This window comes from Salmo salar, chromosome ssa25 (assembly GCF_905237065.1).
Source record: "Salmo salar chromosome ssa25, Ssal_v3.1, whole genome shotgun sequence".
Taxonomy (NCBI): domain Eukaryota; kingdom Metazoa; phylum Chordata; class Actinopteri; order Salmoniformes; family Salmonidae; genus Salmo; species Salmo salar.
Genome location: NC_059466.1, coordinates 4,709,936 through 4,725,520, shown reverse-complemented (window position 1 = coordinate 4,725,520; position 15,585 = coordinate 4,709,936). Strand labels below are relative to the sequence as shown.

At 38.6% G+C, this 15,585-nt stretch overlaps 1 protein-coding gene across 3 annotated transcripts; it reads left to right on the top strand.

Moving 5' to 3' along the window:
• Window positions 1–1,251: 1,251 nt before the first annotated feature.
• Window positions 1,252–15,215, top strand: LOC106586021 (short stature homeobox protein). 3 transcript variants are annotated; one of them, XM_014172804.2, is made up of 6 exons: window positions 1,252–1,624; window positions 3,057–3,265; window positions 9,945–10,002; window positions 10,286–10,395; window positions 13,605–13,811; window positions 14,190–15,215. In XM_014172804.2, the coding sequence occupies exons 1-6, from the start codon at window positions 1,375–1,377 to the stop codon at window positions 14,277–14,279; spliced, it is 924 nt and encodes a 307-aa protein (XP_014028279.1). In that variant the 5' UTR covers window positions 1,252–1,374; the 3' UTR covers window positions 14,280–15,215. The 3 variants fall into 3 exon arrangements, with proteins under 3 accessions (XP_014028279.1, XP_045563705.1, XP_014028280.1); XM_014172805.2 differs by having other exon boundaries at window positions 1,254–1,624; window positions 10,307–10,395; XM_045707749.1 differs by having other exon boundaries at window positions 13,605–15,215.
• The last annotated feature ends 370 nt before the right edge of the window (window positions 15,216–15,585 follow it).

Here is a 15,585-nt window from a genome sequence, read left to right as displayed (position 1 = left end):
CCGGGGCTCTCCGGGTAGAAAACCCCAGGGACAGCTCTCTTCTCTCGGTGTTTGAGCTGGACCCATACATGCATTTTAGACAATGTTCAGCTATTATAGCCAACATCTATTTCCATGAAAATCCTAGTTATAAATAAGGGAACATTTTACACCACATGTAATGTTATTGATTATCAATGAATTTTAAGGAACATCCAGTTCAACATTTAGTACTCCCAGAGGTTTTCATTAATATGAATTATGAACAAAATGTCTAGGCCTACTTCAGATTGAGCAAACAGACATGTAAAGTCACTGAGATTTGTTGAATTGGATTGGAAGTAGAAGCCCCTATAAATGTACGGGGGAATGTTAGCCGACCTCCTGGCAATCATCTTTTTATGCATGCATGTCCTTCACTAATAATAGATGCATTGTAATCGTAAATATTTACTCACTCATAGTTTGACGAAATTACCATTACAAAAGGCAAATAATCTGGAATTTTTCTTTGCTCTCCAAAACGTCGTAAAACAGTATTTGTTGCCTATCATTAGATTATCATGAATGAATTTATAGAATTTGTATAATCATTAGATTATCATGAATGAATTTATAGAATTTGTATAATCATTGGCATGCGATTTATTTGCAAATATTTCAAAGTGAATTACAATCTCAGAAAATGTGTGGACTGGAGCCTATTTTGAAATTATTGTCATAAATGATTTTACACCTGCACAACAAAATGAATGATATGATATAGCCTATGCTTCATATAGCCTAAATATAATTATCCCTAGAGAAAGTATGCGTAAATGTACTCGAATCATGGACCACCATTGTAGACAGCTCATACAGCATCATGCCAATGTTTTCCACTGAATTGTAAATCCCAATAGTTAGAGCAAATGTATTATATTCTCATTGTCGGGTGTTGTTTATGTTATTGTGATTTTAATTCTTACTTGTCACCTCAAACAGATAGCAACACCAGGAGGAGCAAACCCAACCACTCCGTATTCACATCTCATAATCACGTTAATGAAATTATCGTTGAATTAATTAAACATAGGCCTACAGATCTCGCACGCTTTTCGCCGTAAGGCACCTTAGGCATTTTAATGACCCGTAATTCACTTAACAGCCTCCGTCGAAGCATTGATTTCTGGAGAAGCTGCTGAAAGTTGAATTCAGACAAGTCGAGCAGCCCATAATTGCCCAAGACACAGAGATGGGGGCTGGGCTGAGGTGGCGGTGTATAAATAGTGTGCTCTCAAAAACACAATCATAACAGCAGGAGTGATATCACGACGGAGCGCTCTACGAGCAGACGGCTAAGGTTATATAGGTAATTTTAAAGTGGATTTCCGTGCTCAGGACCACGGAGCGGCCATGGAAGAACTTACAGCGTTCGTCTCGAAATCTTTCGACCAGAAAACCAAGGAGAGCAGCAAGGAGAGTATAACGTACAGGGAAGTTTTGGAGAGTGGCTTGGCGCGGGCGAGGGAGCTAGGGAACTCGGAGACAAGTCTACAGGACATAACGGAAGGCAGCAACCACTTCCCAGTACATCTATTCAAGGAGCACATAGAGCTAGAGAAAGAAAAACTCAAGGAGTTTAACGTTTCAAGGGCCACAGAAGGTACGTTTTTATCCACCCGCTCGAGTTGTAGCGTGAATGGCTGAGATGCATCGCGTTCTTACACGGACCAAGCCCTTGGTTTTTACAATAACTGACACCGATTGTAAAAGTATTGTGGCCAAAACATTGACAAGCTCAAAACTGTAACGAAAACATTTCGATTACTGCAGTTATTGTTGAAAGTATCTCGCAAACACAGGTCGTAGTAATTTGTAGATTCTTTGAAACACTTTTCTCTATAATAGCCTATTTTGAATGTAATAGCATACTACGAATGTAACCAATATAATAACAATATTATCTCACTGCTGTCGTTCATTGTAGCGTATTAAATAGCAAATCATATCGATGAATAATCACGTATTGATGGCGATGAGATTTTGGATGCAGCTGCAGAAGTTGGATGCATGCTCTTGCACTGTAATAGGCCTATCGGTGTCTGGGTGTAAGTTCTCCACTACCTTTTTGTATAGCACACAATTGGTCCGTCTATAGGTCCGTCTATAATGATGAAAAACAATTGTTACAGGCAACACATAAGGTGATGATAGTAATAATGATTTACCAAGACTTTAGCCCCGGTAATAATATGTTTATAACCTGTCATCAATAACTATCCGAACATAACTGTCTTTTAAGTAAAAACGATTAACTTGTGAAATCTTGTAAAATATTCAGATTTATAGACTTTAATACACCAAGTTATGTTATTTATCAGGTTTATAATTTTAACTGCCATGGAAATGGTTTGTTGTATGATAGATAGGCCTATGATATCATATAAAACATTTCACGACAAGTAGGCTAATAGGTTGTAGTTAGGTTACAAACTCGAGGAATAACTTTTTTTCAATCTAGAGGGGAAAAAAAGATAATCATTTTTAAAAAATATAATTCACAACTTGCTGTAGAACAATGACCACTATAATTTTCCAAAATAATAATCACATTAAATAATAGCATATAATGGGTTGGTTTTGGGTATAGCCATGCTCAGTTTTAGATAGTGAGTAGTGTTGCGTTTTCGGCAGGGCATTCCTGCCAATAAAGGTGCCATGTGCAGTCTGTTAAATGCCATTGAGGAAATTATAATTAGACCTGAACGTCACATGCTTTTATGATCGAGGATATCATAATGTGTGTGAATCATGTTCAATATAATATAGCCTGCATTTTGGTAATTTATTTCTAAATACATTTGTAAATTGTATTTTGACCAATAGACATCGAGCTTCTGAAAAATGTTCTCTTCTCTTTCTCTGGCTGGCTACCATTACACATTCTGTGTGTGTGTGTGTGTGTGTGTGTGTGTGTGTGTGTGTGTGTGTGTGTGTGTGTGTGTGTGTGTGTGTGTGAGTTGTAGTTGCAGGTGTAAGCGTTTGTTATGTTTAATCTAGAGGTGTACTGTATTTTAAAACGTGTGTTCACGCAGGGATATATGAGTGTAAAGAGAAGAAGGAGGACGTGAAGTCGGAGGACGAGGACGCACAGAGCAAACTGAAGCAGCGGCGGAGCAGGACAAACTTTACCCTGGAGCAGCTCAACGAGCTGGAGCGCCTGTTCGACGAGACTCACTACCCCGACGCCTTCATGCGGGAAGAGCTGAGCCAGAGGCTGGGACTGTCCGAGGCAAGAGTGCAGGTAACACCCGGTCTCCAACAACTGAAAGTGAAAACAATAACTATAACCCTGCAGGTATACGCTTTTGGACAAAACCCTAGATAGGTCTGTTCCTAATTTTCATCAACGTTTTGTACCAAAAATATGTGGGCAAAAAAAGTTGCGCTTTTGGGTGGAAAGCATAAAGGATTGTTGTAGGTCTCGTTTCACAGAGCCTTCGTAGCGTTAAGATAATTTTTAGAACATTCTTACCTTCTTAGATGCTTTTTTTACCCTTCCACGTCACTTTGTTCACAGAAGATCTTCGCTTAATAACACAGAATCAAGATGTTTAGGCTATCCGTCTGACTGTGAATGCCGCTAACTTCTGAACAAAGTTAACTACAAATAGCCTACAATGTTGCCAAATTATTTGCAATTGTTACAATTTGATAAAATGATGCTTCAAATGAAAATCGAGATGACTGCATTAAAACATAGGCTACATGGGCCTATATAGGCTAGGCCTATTTACATTTGGTGTTATTTATTTATTCAGGAGAAAAAAAACATCGAGAGTCTCAACACAACAACCAAATATAATATGAAACAAAACAGCAATCAATACAATGTAAATTCAAAAATACAGCACAACACAAAATGTAAGAAAAACAGTTACATTTATTCCTAAACTACTAGGTCCTCAATCAACACATTAAATTGCCCGAGCGGCACCAGAACATCCAATTGTAATGGGTTTTCTGAATTGTTCCAGCGATGAGTTGCATTAAAACTAAAAGCAGATGTATCTTATTTGATCGAGACCCGAGGAACCTCAAGAGTTAACCAACCCACATGTTTTTATACTTCAACGACGAAGTTAGGTAAGTCAGAAGCTTGTGTAGCAGAGCTTTGTAAACAAAAAAGGATTAGTGAAGTGGTCTACGTGACTTTAATGAGGACCAGCCAACCTTTTGATACAGGATGCAGTGATGAGTATTAAAACTGTCACTTGTGATAAAACGATGGATGCTATGCTAGACGGCATCCAAAGGTTTAAGAGTAGCCTAGTGGCGGCTTCATTCTGGTAAATGGTGTTACCATAGTCAAGAACTGGCAGGAAAGTTGAGTGTACAATATACTTCCTGCTGTTTAAGGAACTAAAATGAAATCATTTTAATGTTCAGCCAATTTTGTGTTAACATTTGGCGACTGGGCTACAGGTTGTAATTATTTCCTCAATGTGTTTCACGATGTGTGACAACATGTGCGCAATGATGTACCCAATCGTGGGATTTAGTACATCATTATTGGGTAAGCGTAATAAGCCGCTTCAATAGACTATTTACATCTATAGGTGGTAATACAGTAACTCTCTAGGAGCTGACCCGTCATCAATAATTATAAAGTTAAGGTAAACTGATGCGAGAACAGCGATACTTTTCTTTCGATCCTATCAGTATCTACATATGGTCTAACGACGCATTTAGCAAACGTTCTACGTGCTTCTTTGGGAAACACTTAAAAACGTTGGCTCGTAAATAACGATGCATCTGGTACGATCATCACAATGCTTAAATTACATGGTAACTGGGAAACGAGGCTCTGAACATGTTAGAAAAAAATGCGTGAGTTTGCCAGATTGAGACGTCGTGGCATGTGGATTTATAGGGGGCGAGTCAAGAAAATTAGGCCTACTGTAATTCGTGTTTCAAAATAACAGTGGATTTACATGAGTAAAATATGTCTAGTGAGAGCTATCTCTTCAACATCAGATTTGCAACTTTTCTGTTTACACAGCCTTAGTTGTGGTGTGGCCAAAGGCAAATTCGTGCGTCATGTGTGAGTGCAGCTACCAGCATACCGTAAATCCAATTCAAACTATACAGGAGCTTCTCATCTAAACCATATTGCACATAATGTTGCACACTTAATTAATGCAATGATTTACAAATGTGTGGACATTGTACAGCCTTTAATTTTGAATTTGGCTAACAGAGAAAAACTTGTGGTTTACTGGCCAAATTAAAAATTAAAGACTGTAAAATATCCACACATTTGTAATCATTGCATTAATTAAGGTAATTGAGGTAATTTTTGCATGGACATGTGGTGTGGAAGAGCCAAATGTCTTTACACTGTACCGCTCAGAGGGGGGTATGTGGTGTAGATGTCCTACACTAACACCGGAGGTTGTGTGGGAGACATCTCTTAAATATGTATTTGAATCTAGAGCCTTCTCTTTACACTACACAAGTATCTCTATTGGACCTAGTTTGTGTTGTCAAAGAAGTGTAGTGTAAAGCGGTGGGCCCTATATGGATAAGATGGATGTAATGTAGGGCCTAGATCAGGAATGATGTATGGTCACAAATGAAACACGTTGCAGAAGGCTATACGGCCAACACTTACGGGCAATGCAACAGCCTACTACAAACCATATTGATAAGCATACAATTTAAAAACTATGTGGCTATAAAAAAAATCGAATGTTTAGATACACTTAGACTTACTTATACAATGTATGTTGTCATATTGGTAAAGGTGAAATCTTTTGAAAGCTGTTACTTCACATTGATTTCATAATTAAATAAATCAAATTGTTAACCTGTCAGGTTTGGGGTATATTGATTCTGAAACAGCGTCTTACTTTCCTTAAATTTCGTGAGATAAACACTTTAGGATAATAGTTTCCGGTGTACTTTAAGAAAGACAATGCATATTCAGGGATTTATAAATAAGATAGCGCTGAGGTTTATGTTTTATATCATTTATTCACCCACTTGCAATTGTCACTGGTTGGCTTAATTTCATAAACTATAGGCCTAATATTATTTTTGGTTAGCCCTGCCTGTTCTCTTGAGGCCCAGTTATACCGAGATGTAACCTACACACACCAGATGCCACGAGACAAACATATCATGCAATATAAGATACAGCAAACTGTGTGGATGTAACTGTCTCGATATTGTGGAAAGCCACGTGAGTTTATTACACAGATTGACCTCAAGACCTCGGTGAAATTAGTTTGGCTATGTTTCTAAATTAAATTTCAGGGAAATACTTATCATGGATGGTATCAAGTACAATAACAGACCAATAATAGTGCAATAATAATAACAATAATAATATTAATACTGTACTGGTTACTGTTAAACCTGTATTTATTTATTTTTTCCATTAAAACATTATCAAGCAAATGCATGACATGATAACAATGGCCTATTTTTTTAAAATATTAGACCTATCAAAATACTGTTGCTTTAAAGCAAATACAATTACACCTACAGCCGTTGCCACGTCATAGTTGCTCAAAGTGGCACTGGGTGCATTTAAACCTGTCTCCTATCTCCTGGCAGATTATTGTAGAAGAAAAGTTGCTTATGTAGTTAAATAAAGGTTAAATAAAGAATTAATAAAAATAATTATGTGCTTCGGAAAGATCTTACCACATCATTAAAATGTATGAAGAGATTGTACGAGTGCTTAGGGGACACCCGTGTAGGCTATATGTCAGTCACCTCCTTTCCTCCCGCGTTGTCTTCGTAATATCTGACATTGGCTTGATATACTGTTCCCTTAAAAATGGATTAGAAATAGGCTAATTCAATTCTGCTGCAACTCAGTCGGTGGGACACCTCATGTTCTGAGATCTAATCGGAGGAATAAGTAATATTATAAGTCTACACCCAGTAACAGCTTGCAAGCGCAACATAAAACAAACATGTAATTGTAAATGGCCTAAATAAAATTCTGCTTAACAGGATATGACATTTAGCCGTACCTGCTAAAACGCAATGGGAGAAATATTTACAACAATAACACACACGATCAACACATAGGGCTATTTACTGGACTGAAATCGGCCGTTAGGGCCAAAATCAAACACATTTAAAAACTACGTCGCAGCCTCTCCTGTTCATGACTAAAGGACCGGTTTTCGATTTGAAAGCCCAAATGAATCTGAAGAAAATTGTACGGCAGGAATGTGGTAGATAGAAGGGTATTAACCTGCAGAAGCCCTACGCCGCGCGCAGCTGTCGGAAATCTAATGGAAAGTTATGAGAGCTTGGTGAGGAGCGTGGAGTAATTTGATTAGCCCTACGACTAATATATTTAGGTGTCTGGTGCAGAGCTAAATTAAATGTCATTATTCACTGTCTTAATAAAAATCCAAAGGAAATGAAATTATGGTGTTTGTGAAGCGCATCATTGAGTGGTCCTTAATGGTGAAATTACTGTCGCAACCAGTGTAGTTCACTTTGACTATCATTCTGGTACGAAGGCTAATTGGAATTGATCCTGAGCTGTATACTTTTTGATTTATTTGTAGTTGTTGGGTTAATACAGACCTTTGAGGAACAACAGCAGCAGTGATTAAAAAGCAGACTAATTAAATACACCTCGTGATATAGCCAAGCCTTAAACAATCAAATAATACAATTAGCAGTATAAGAATAATGATATAGCCATAGCCTAATAATAATAATAATAATAATAATAGTAATAGGAAACAGGCTAATAATAGGCCACAGTAGCCTATTCTTAAATTACTATCTTCTAAACACAACATTAAACAAACATTTGTTTGCAATATGCAATGGAGGGACAGATTGAGGTTTATATATTTTAGTTTTATTTAACCTTTATGTAACTAGGCAAGTTAGTTAAGAACACGTTCTTATTTAATCATCTGTGGGCAGGCAATGTCAATAATGCATACTTTATCGACAAACGTATTATTGCAGTCCAATCCAAACGCCTTTAATGATGTTCACTTGTGTAAAATGGCTGCGGCACCATGAATAATTAGACAGCGCCCTTTGTGGTCATCTAATCGCGAATCCGGCTACTGTAAATGATAATCATAACTGAGGTCGGAGGGGAGAGGAGATAATGGATTAATGGAGGGAAATTAGGTTGATGATAGTTAACAATTGGCTATGCTGCTTCTGCAACCTGGGGAGCAATGGGGCGTAGTTAGATTACACAGAGTAACAGTGACCTTTTTGACACGTTTGTTTAGCACTAGGCCTACATATATTTTACTGTCGACATTATTGTTAGGCTATACATTGTCTGCCGATATTTTGTACACAGCAAATTATCCAATGTTAAATCAACACTGACAGTGTCTACTGTATATGGGTCCACACGTTTCAGTGTTAAATTAGAACACTGCTTAGTGAAAAGCCTTATTTTCATATTTCCCAGAGTGCCTTGACTTTGGAGTGAAAACCACCTATTACAGTATTTTTTAGTGACAGAGGCAGAGTCCTGTGGCCTAAGCAAATATGTTATCATTAAAATAAAATTTGTTGTGCATTCTATAATTCGGGTAGATTATTTAAGATTGTTTTAAATATCTGTGTTTTTGCATATACATTGATTGATTAATCTTATGCTACACAACGATAAATAACAAATGTATCTAAACTAATCCAATCAGTCAGATTTAACCTGCACCTGTTACTGAAATGGTTGTTCCAATTTAAATGGTTTAGGTAGTCTTCTTATCAACTTTCCTAACCCTGACAGTCATTCTGAAAACAAGGTGCGGGTTAATAAAAATTCCAACTGTTGGATAGCCTGGATTCCAATAGGATTACACATCACTTTGCAAGCCGGCGTTATGTGACTTGCAGGGCCTGATGTGACTTGCAGGGCCTGATGTGGCCTGTAAACCAGGAGCTTCCTAACACCATTGTGTTAGGGTAAAATTAGGCCATCAAAGTAAGGCCTTATGATATACACTACCAGTCAAAAGTTTGAACACACCTACTTATTCAAGGATTTAAAAATATTTTTTCTATTTTCTACAGCGTGCAAAGCTGTCATCAAGGCAAAGGGTGACTACTTTGAAGAATCTAAAATATATAATATATTTTGATTTGTTTAACACTTTTTTGGGTTACTACATGATTCCATATGTGTTATTTCATAGTTTTGATGTCTTCAACATTATTCTACAATGTATAAAATAGTAAAAATAAAGAAAATTGGAATGAGTAGGTGTGTTCAAACTTTCGACTGGTGCTGTATGTATTTTCATAGAGTTACAATTTTATAATGGAATTTGCCTAGGTACTCAATTGGTGAAAGCCACAGGCCTTTAAATTGAAATAATTAGATAGCCATGTCTCTGTCACTAACAAATACAGTCATGGAACTTAAGTATAAAATTCACTCGAAAAGAAAAGGCATCATGGGAAATATGCAAATTAGGCTTTACACCGTGCAGTGTAAAAACAACACCTCAAAACGATTTACTGTAACACTACAGTTGTTAATTTCTTACACTGAGAAAGAGTAACAGTGTTGGCACTAAGCAAAGTGAGTCCAGTTTACTCTAAATCAAGTGTTGTTTTACACTGCATATCTCTCTACAGTAGAACTATGCAAACACCACAATCATGTTCATTTGATCACTTTAAGAGTAGAATGGGGAACACTGCAAGTTAAATCTTTAACACTTTTTAAAGTTTTATTTTATTAACACCAGTTCAGTGGGACTCATATGTTCACTGAAAATAGTGTACATGTACATTTGACACTTTCCAAGTTAAATGGGGAACACTGAAACAGAGTTAAATCTTTAACACTTTAAAAGTCTTATTTTAACACCAGTACAGTGGGCTCAAATGTTTACTGAAATTAAGGTACAGTTAAATGTATACCATTGATTTTGCTGTGTATTCAATGCTTACATTTTGGTTTCCAGGTTTGGTTTCAAAACAGAAGAGCAAAATGTCGAAAACAAGAAAACCAGATGCATAAAGGTAAATTCTATTTTACTATCCATCTATTTGTTTAATGATTTATGTTGTGATGATTATTAAGCTTGTACTTTTACACTAGCAAATGTTTATTCCACGTAATTCAGTGTCATGTAAAAGCTTGCTATATTTTGTGCATTACCTACAATAATTATGCGCGCATGTACTTTATTATGTCAAATTATTATATTATTACGTGCAAAATGAAAAATGTAAATCTTGTAAACTTTGACCTACCATTTCAGCCTGCCTTATAATCAAACATAACTATCTCACTGTCTGACAGACACTTCTTCCTACTTTCCAGGTGTCATTCTGGGCACTGCCAGTCATCTGGATGCCTGCAGAGTAGCGCCATATGTCAACATGGGAGCTCTACGGATGCCTTTTCAACAGGTGCTTTGTTTTCTATTTTTCATGACGAATCCCACTTTAATTATTTACTTAGAAAATGCATGCATGAGTGATTGTACACGAGCAAACGTCAATATTTAACATCCATTAACTGACAAAAAGCTATAGTTTCTAAATGTGTTAGCATGGTTGAAAGGTCTGATGCAGTCATACAAATTCACGCTACTTTCCCCCCTCTTTGATCCATTAGAATGTGTAGTTGATATTGAGCCCCAAATTATAAACAACCATACTTCTCAATCATCGCTGAATTGAGAGAGATAGGTTGCGGTTTTCAAACACTCGGGTGGCAATTGAGAATTCTATGAAGCTGGGGGGGCATTGTGTGAGTGTGCACAATTCAAGTCAACCCCAGAACACCTTTCACCTTTGGGGTGTGTTGAGAGTGGTGTGTGTGTGTGCATGTGTGTTGGAGAGTCATTTGATCTGGCGGTGTCTGTTTTTGCGGCATGGCCACTGCGTTGTCCGCCTCACCCCTGTGAAAAGCTTGGCTCTAATTAAGCGAACACCTCGGCAATGGGAGCACATAAAAGAGATGATGAAAGCAGAGACTGGAAAGGGCTCTGATGGATATTGATGGTGAGCTGCATTTTCAGGGAGGGAGGCATGAGGCCTGTGTACTGAGAGAGAAGCACTACCTCTACCAGGCCTGAGACAGACAGCAATCCAGGGTTACCACCCATGACTGTATTTGTAAGTGACAGAGACAGGGTTGTTTAATTATTTCCTTTTAAAGGCCTGTAGCTTTTACCAAATTAGTATCTAGGTGAATGTTATCATTAAAATGAAACTTTATGACAAAACGTTACACATATCGTAAGGCCTTACTTTGATGGCCTAGTTTTACCCTATCACTATTGGTGTTAGGAAACACCTGGTTTACAGGCCACATCGGGCCTGCAAGTCACGTTATGCTGGCTTGCAAAGTTGGAAACCTATTGGAATCCAGCCACAGTTAGTGATGTTACGTTTGGAACCAGAGCTCCGAGGCATGCTACCAAATCACTAAGCAGCTAACTTCAAAGCAGTGTGCCAATTCGTGTATCACTTTATCAATGACGTCTGAAGCTTCATTTGACCACATGCTTTTTCAAACCATGTGTAGCAGAATGTGAGATCCCACTGATTTTGTTGTGGTTCCGATGCTTTCTTCGTTTCTAAGCTGCTTTCATACATGACCTCTACTGGACACTGTACTTACCAATATAGTTAGGATTTTGTAAATGTAGTTTCACCTGACAGATGGCTTAGCAGGTGGAGTAGGGAACTATGGAACATTCAGGGACATGAGGGTATGAGGTCAAATCCTGTTGAATGCAGACTATTTAAAAAATGTTTTACGTGAAACCGCACTTTCTGCACTGTTGTTCAAATAATTCATTGTATATAGTATATTATAACCTGGGTCGTTAGAGCCCTGAATGCTGATTAGCAGAAGCTTATATTTAAGCAATAAGGCACAAGGGAGTTTGTGGTATATGGCCAATATACCACGGGTAAGGGCTGTATCCAGGCACTCCGCATTGTGTCGTGCTTAAGAACAGCCCTTAGCCGTGGTACATTGGCCATATACCAAACCCCCTTGTGCCTTATTGCTTAAGTATAAGCTTCTGTCTTATGCATTCTAAATAATGCCATGGATTCAGTAAAAAAAAAAAAGAGTGAACTTGAAAGCAGAAAAGTGAAGCATGACGTAAGCAAGTCTGAAATGTAAAAGTGGAAATTACAAACTTTAAAAGCCTTTTTTTAACCTCGAATACACAAGGGCTTCCCGAGTGGCACAGAGGTCTAAGGTGTTTCCTCTGAGACATTGGTGCGGCTGGCTTCCGGGTTAAGCGAGCAGTGTGTCAAAAAGCAGTGGCTTGGCAGGGTCGTGGACGCATGGCTCTTGATTTGCCTCTCCTGAGTCCGTACGGGAGTTGCAGCGATGGGACAAGACTGTAACTGCCAATTGGATATCAATAAAAAAACTGGAATACACTACAAGTTTGCATTTGTTGCTGTGCAGGAAAATTCCTTCAACAGGATGGTCAAATTAAGATATGGCATCTGAAGCGTCCGTAGCATTTCACTGATCCGTTGAGCAAACTTTACGACACGCTAAGAGATCCCTTCTGAAAGAGGGGCTCCCTTCTGTGTTTGACAGACAGTCTAGACTGATACATTTGGAACAAGGCCCTTTGTTTGAATGTTAGCCATGCCTTATGAAAAGTTAGTATCCATGCATCTGGAATCGGGCCTCTTTTTTGAGTGTTTGGTAACAGTGCCACTTGGTAACCAAGGAGAAGAAACCTACTGGGTATTTATGCACTGCCTCGTGTCTGTGGGTCCTGTCACTGCAATGCAGTGAGAGTACAAATACTGGTCAGCAGTATGCAATGAAATAACGTCCAAGAAAGCATATTTTGGGGTTTACATTAATTCTCTCTTGCAGTTAAACAACTTTAATTTCAATGATTTTCCAAAATAAAAAATTGGTAAAGACAGCTTGCTCGCTCTTAAAATGTTTACCATACGTTGCTTAAATTAAGTGTTATTTGGGTTGGATGAGAAAGCAAAAGGCATTCCACTTCTCTGTTTTCTGTGGAGTTTGAAACACATGAGAAATGGCACGAGGCAATGTAGCTCTCCCTCTGAAGTACAGGGATGTGTAATTTTCACCTACTTCTCAAAAGAATTGCCAAGAATGTGAAAACTGATATTCTATGCTCCTTATGACTCGTTTTCCCTTTGCTCAGGAATATTTATGGATAAATATTTATAATCCTAAATACGTGAATCTTGTTGGGGTGCAAAATTGTTTATTTATGCAGTTGAATCCATAATCAGGATAACAAGACATTGCATATTTCCAAGGTTATGAGGGAGTTCTCAGTGAATTAGACAAATCTGTGTAGGGTCTTAGAGAAACTTTGATTCCAGGCTGTGAAATTGGACATTGTGTCTGTGAAGTTATGTATGATTCATTAACTTTAAGAATAGCTGACATGAAAAAAGGACTCTGAGTGCACTTCCCAACTATTCTCTTAGAAAACACAAAGTAAGCAACAGCTTCAAGGGGGTAGAACTTGAAGGGGAATTTAATAGTGTCAAACTGTGTAACCTAAACCTTCAGCTCTCCTCACATACACACAGCCTGAAGGGCTGGGAAGGACTCACTAACCTAGGGTTTGTTTTTGGTTGTCCTGCAGGTTCAGGCCCAGCTCCAGTTGGAGGGCGTGGCTCATTCTCACCTGCACCCTCACCTGGCAGCGCACGCACCCTACCTGATGTTCCCACCCCCACCCTTCGGACTTCCAATCGCCTCGCTCGCGGACTCAGCCTCTGCAGCGGCGGCCGTGGCCGCGGCTGCCAAGAGCAACAGCAAGAACTCTAGCATCGCCGATCTCCGACTCAAGGCAAGAAAACACGCTGAAGCTCTGGGTCTCTGACCTCACCGGGCTTCCCCTCCACTTGCCCCACGCCCTCATAATCACCCACTTCTCACACAAGACTGAGCCCAGTGATCGGGTCTGACACTTACAGCTTAAACAAAAAAAGATAAATAAAAACACTGAGAGGGAGAATGTAAGAGAAAGACAGAGAGAGAGAGAAAAAGAAAGACACAGGTAAAGAGAGGGGTAGAGGATAAGTGGAGGAAGAGGAGGAGGAGGAGGCGGTGGAAGATGGAGGATGGAGCGAGAAAATTGTCACAAAACCAGCTATCAAAACAACCACTTGTAGAGAGAACGGTAATTAAATACCAATGAAATCTCCTTTTACTTTTCGCCCAACAGGCAGGACTTCTGCGGGGCCAGTGGCTCAGTCCACTCCAGGCACACATCACAAGTCCAGGACCGTACAAACACATGTGGATGTCTGTCTGAGCTGAGGGACAGGGCCAGGCCAGGCCAGGGCCAGGCTAAACCAGGCCAGACCAGACCAGGAGACTTTAGAACAAAGCAAACTGTCAAAGCAAGCAAGCAGGGCCAAATACTAGAGCCTCACTGAATCCGATGCCGTCACGTTGACTTTACAGACTGTTGCATGTGTGAGAAAAGGCACTGACACCACAAGGCATCGGACCCGCTCTAAACTTTACACACAAAAAAGACAAACAAAAAACAAAAAAAAGAGATAAGAAATGGCCACTGTATTGTTTCCTGCCGCTGCCCAGTGCATGAGTTTGATTGCAGGACTGCAGGTCTATCATGGAGCCTGGCCTTTAAATTGTATCTGACCTAACGCCCCAACTCTGTTGTATCACTGCCATTCAAACCGCCCTCTATACCCTCATCCACAAGGTCAATGGTCATTTGGGTTTGATTTCCTTAAAACTGTTGACTGACAGGAAGAAGCGATTCGAATCCCTTATTTCTCTGCTTTCGGAGGACTAAGATATGTGTTGCCAGGAATGTGTTCGAGTCCAAAATGTTTTTTAGCTTTTCTCCTCACATTGTTCTCTCTCTCTAGCTTTCTTTCTTTCTGTTTATCGTGCTATTTCCTAGGAATAGAAGTGAAGATATTCTTTGCACTTCAGGTTTTGTATGTGGGCGTTTACAAATGGCACTACTAGAAGGTACTACTTTACTAAACGAGGTGGGAATAGGAACCAATTTGGTTTTTATCATGTCATCAAAAAGAGACGTTCACGAAACGTTTCGAAGGATAAAGGGTATAACTGCAATTTTTTTGTAATTTTTAAAACATGAAGGAAGCATCAGTTAAACTGAAATGCACTTTTGTGCAGTTTAAGTGCAATACTGTAAATATGAAAAAGTTTAAAAACAATAATAAACAAATTGTTAATTGTTCATTTTAAACAAATGATTTTCAGTCATTTATTTCATGCACTGATAAAATCGGTGTGTCTAATTTCTTTGCCAAACAGATCTGTTTTTTCTAAAGCATTGTATTATGTTGCGAACTCATCCTCAATCATGTGCCATAACTTCAGAGATTCAATGGTTTTCAAATGTAGTTTTGTACACACCAGAACACTTAATAGCCTGTTTAGGTAGACATGAGCACATGTGTTTCATGCTGCAGAAATTAACAATTGAAAAACTAGGATCTGAAATAATTTATCATAATTGATATGGGACAAAGAATTTATGTTACATTCCACCAAAGATTCTAACAAATTTTACAATATATGTTATAGGAACAACAAAGCCATGGCAGTGTTGTTTA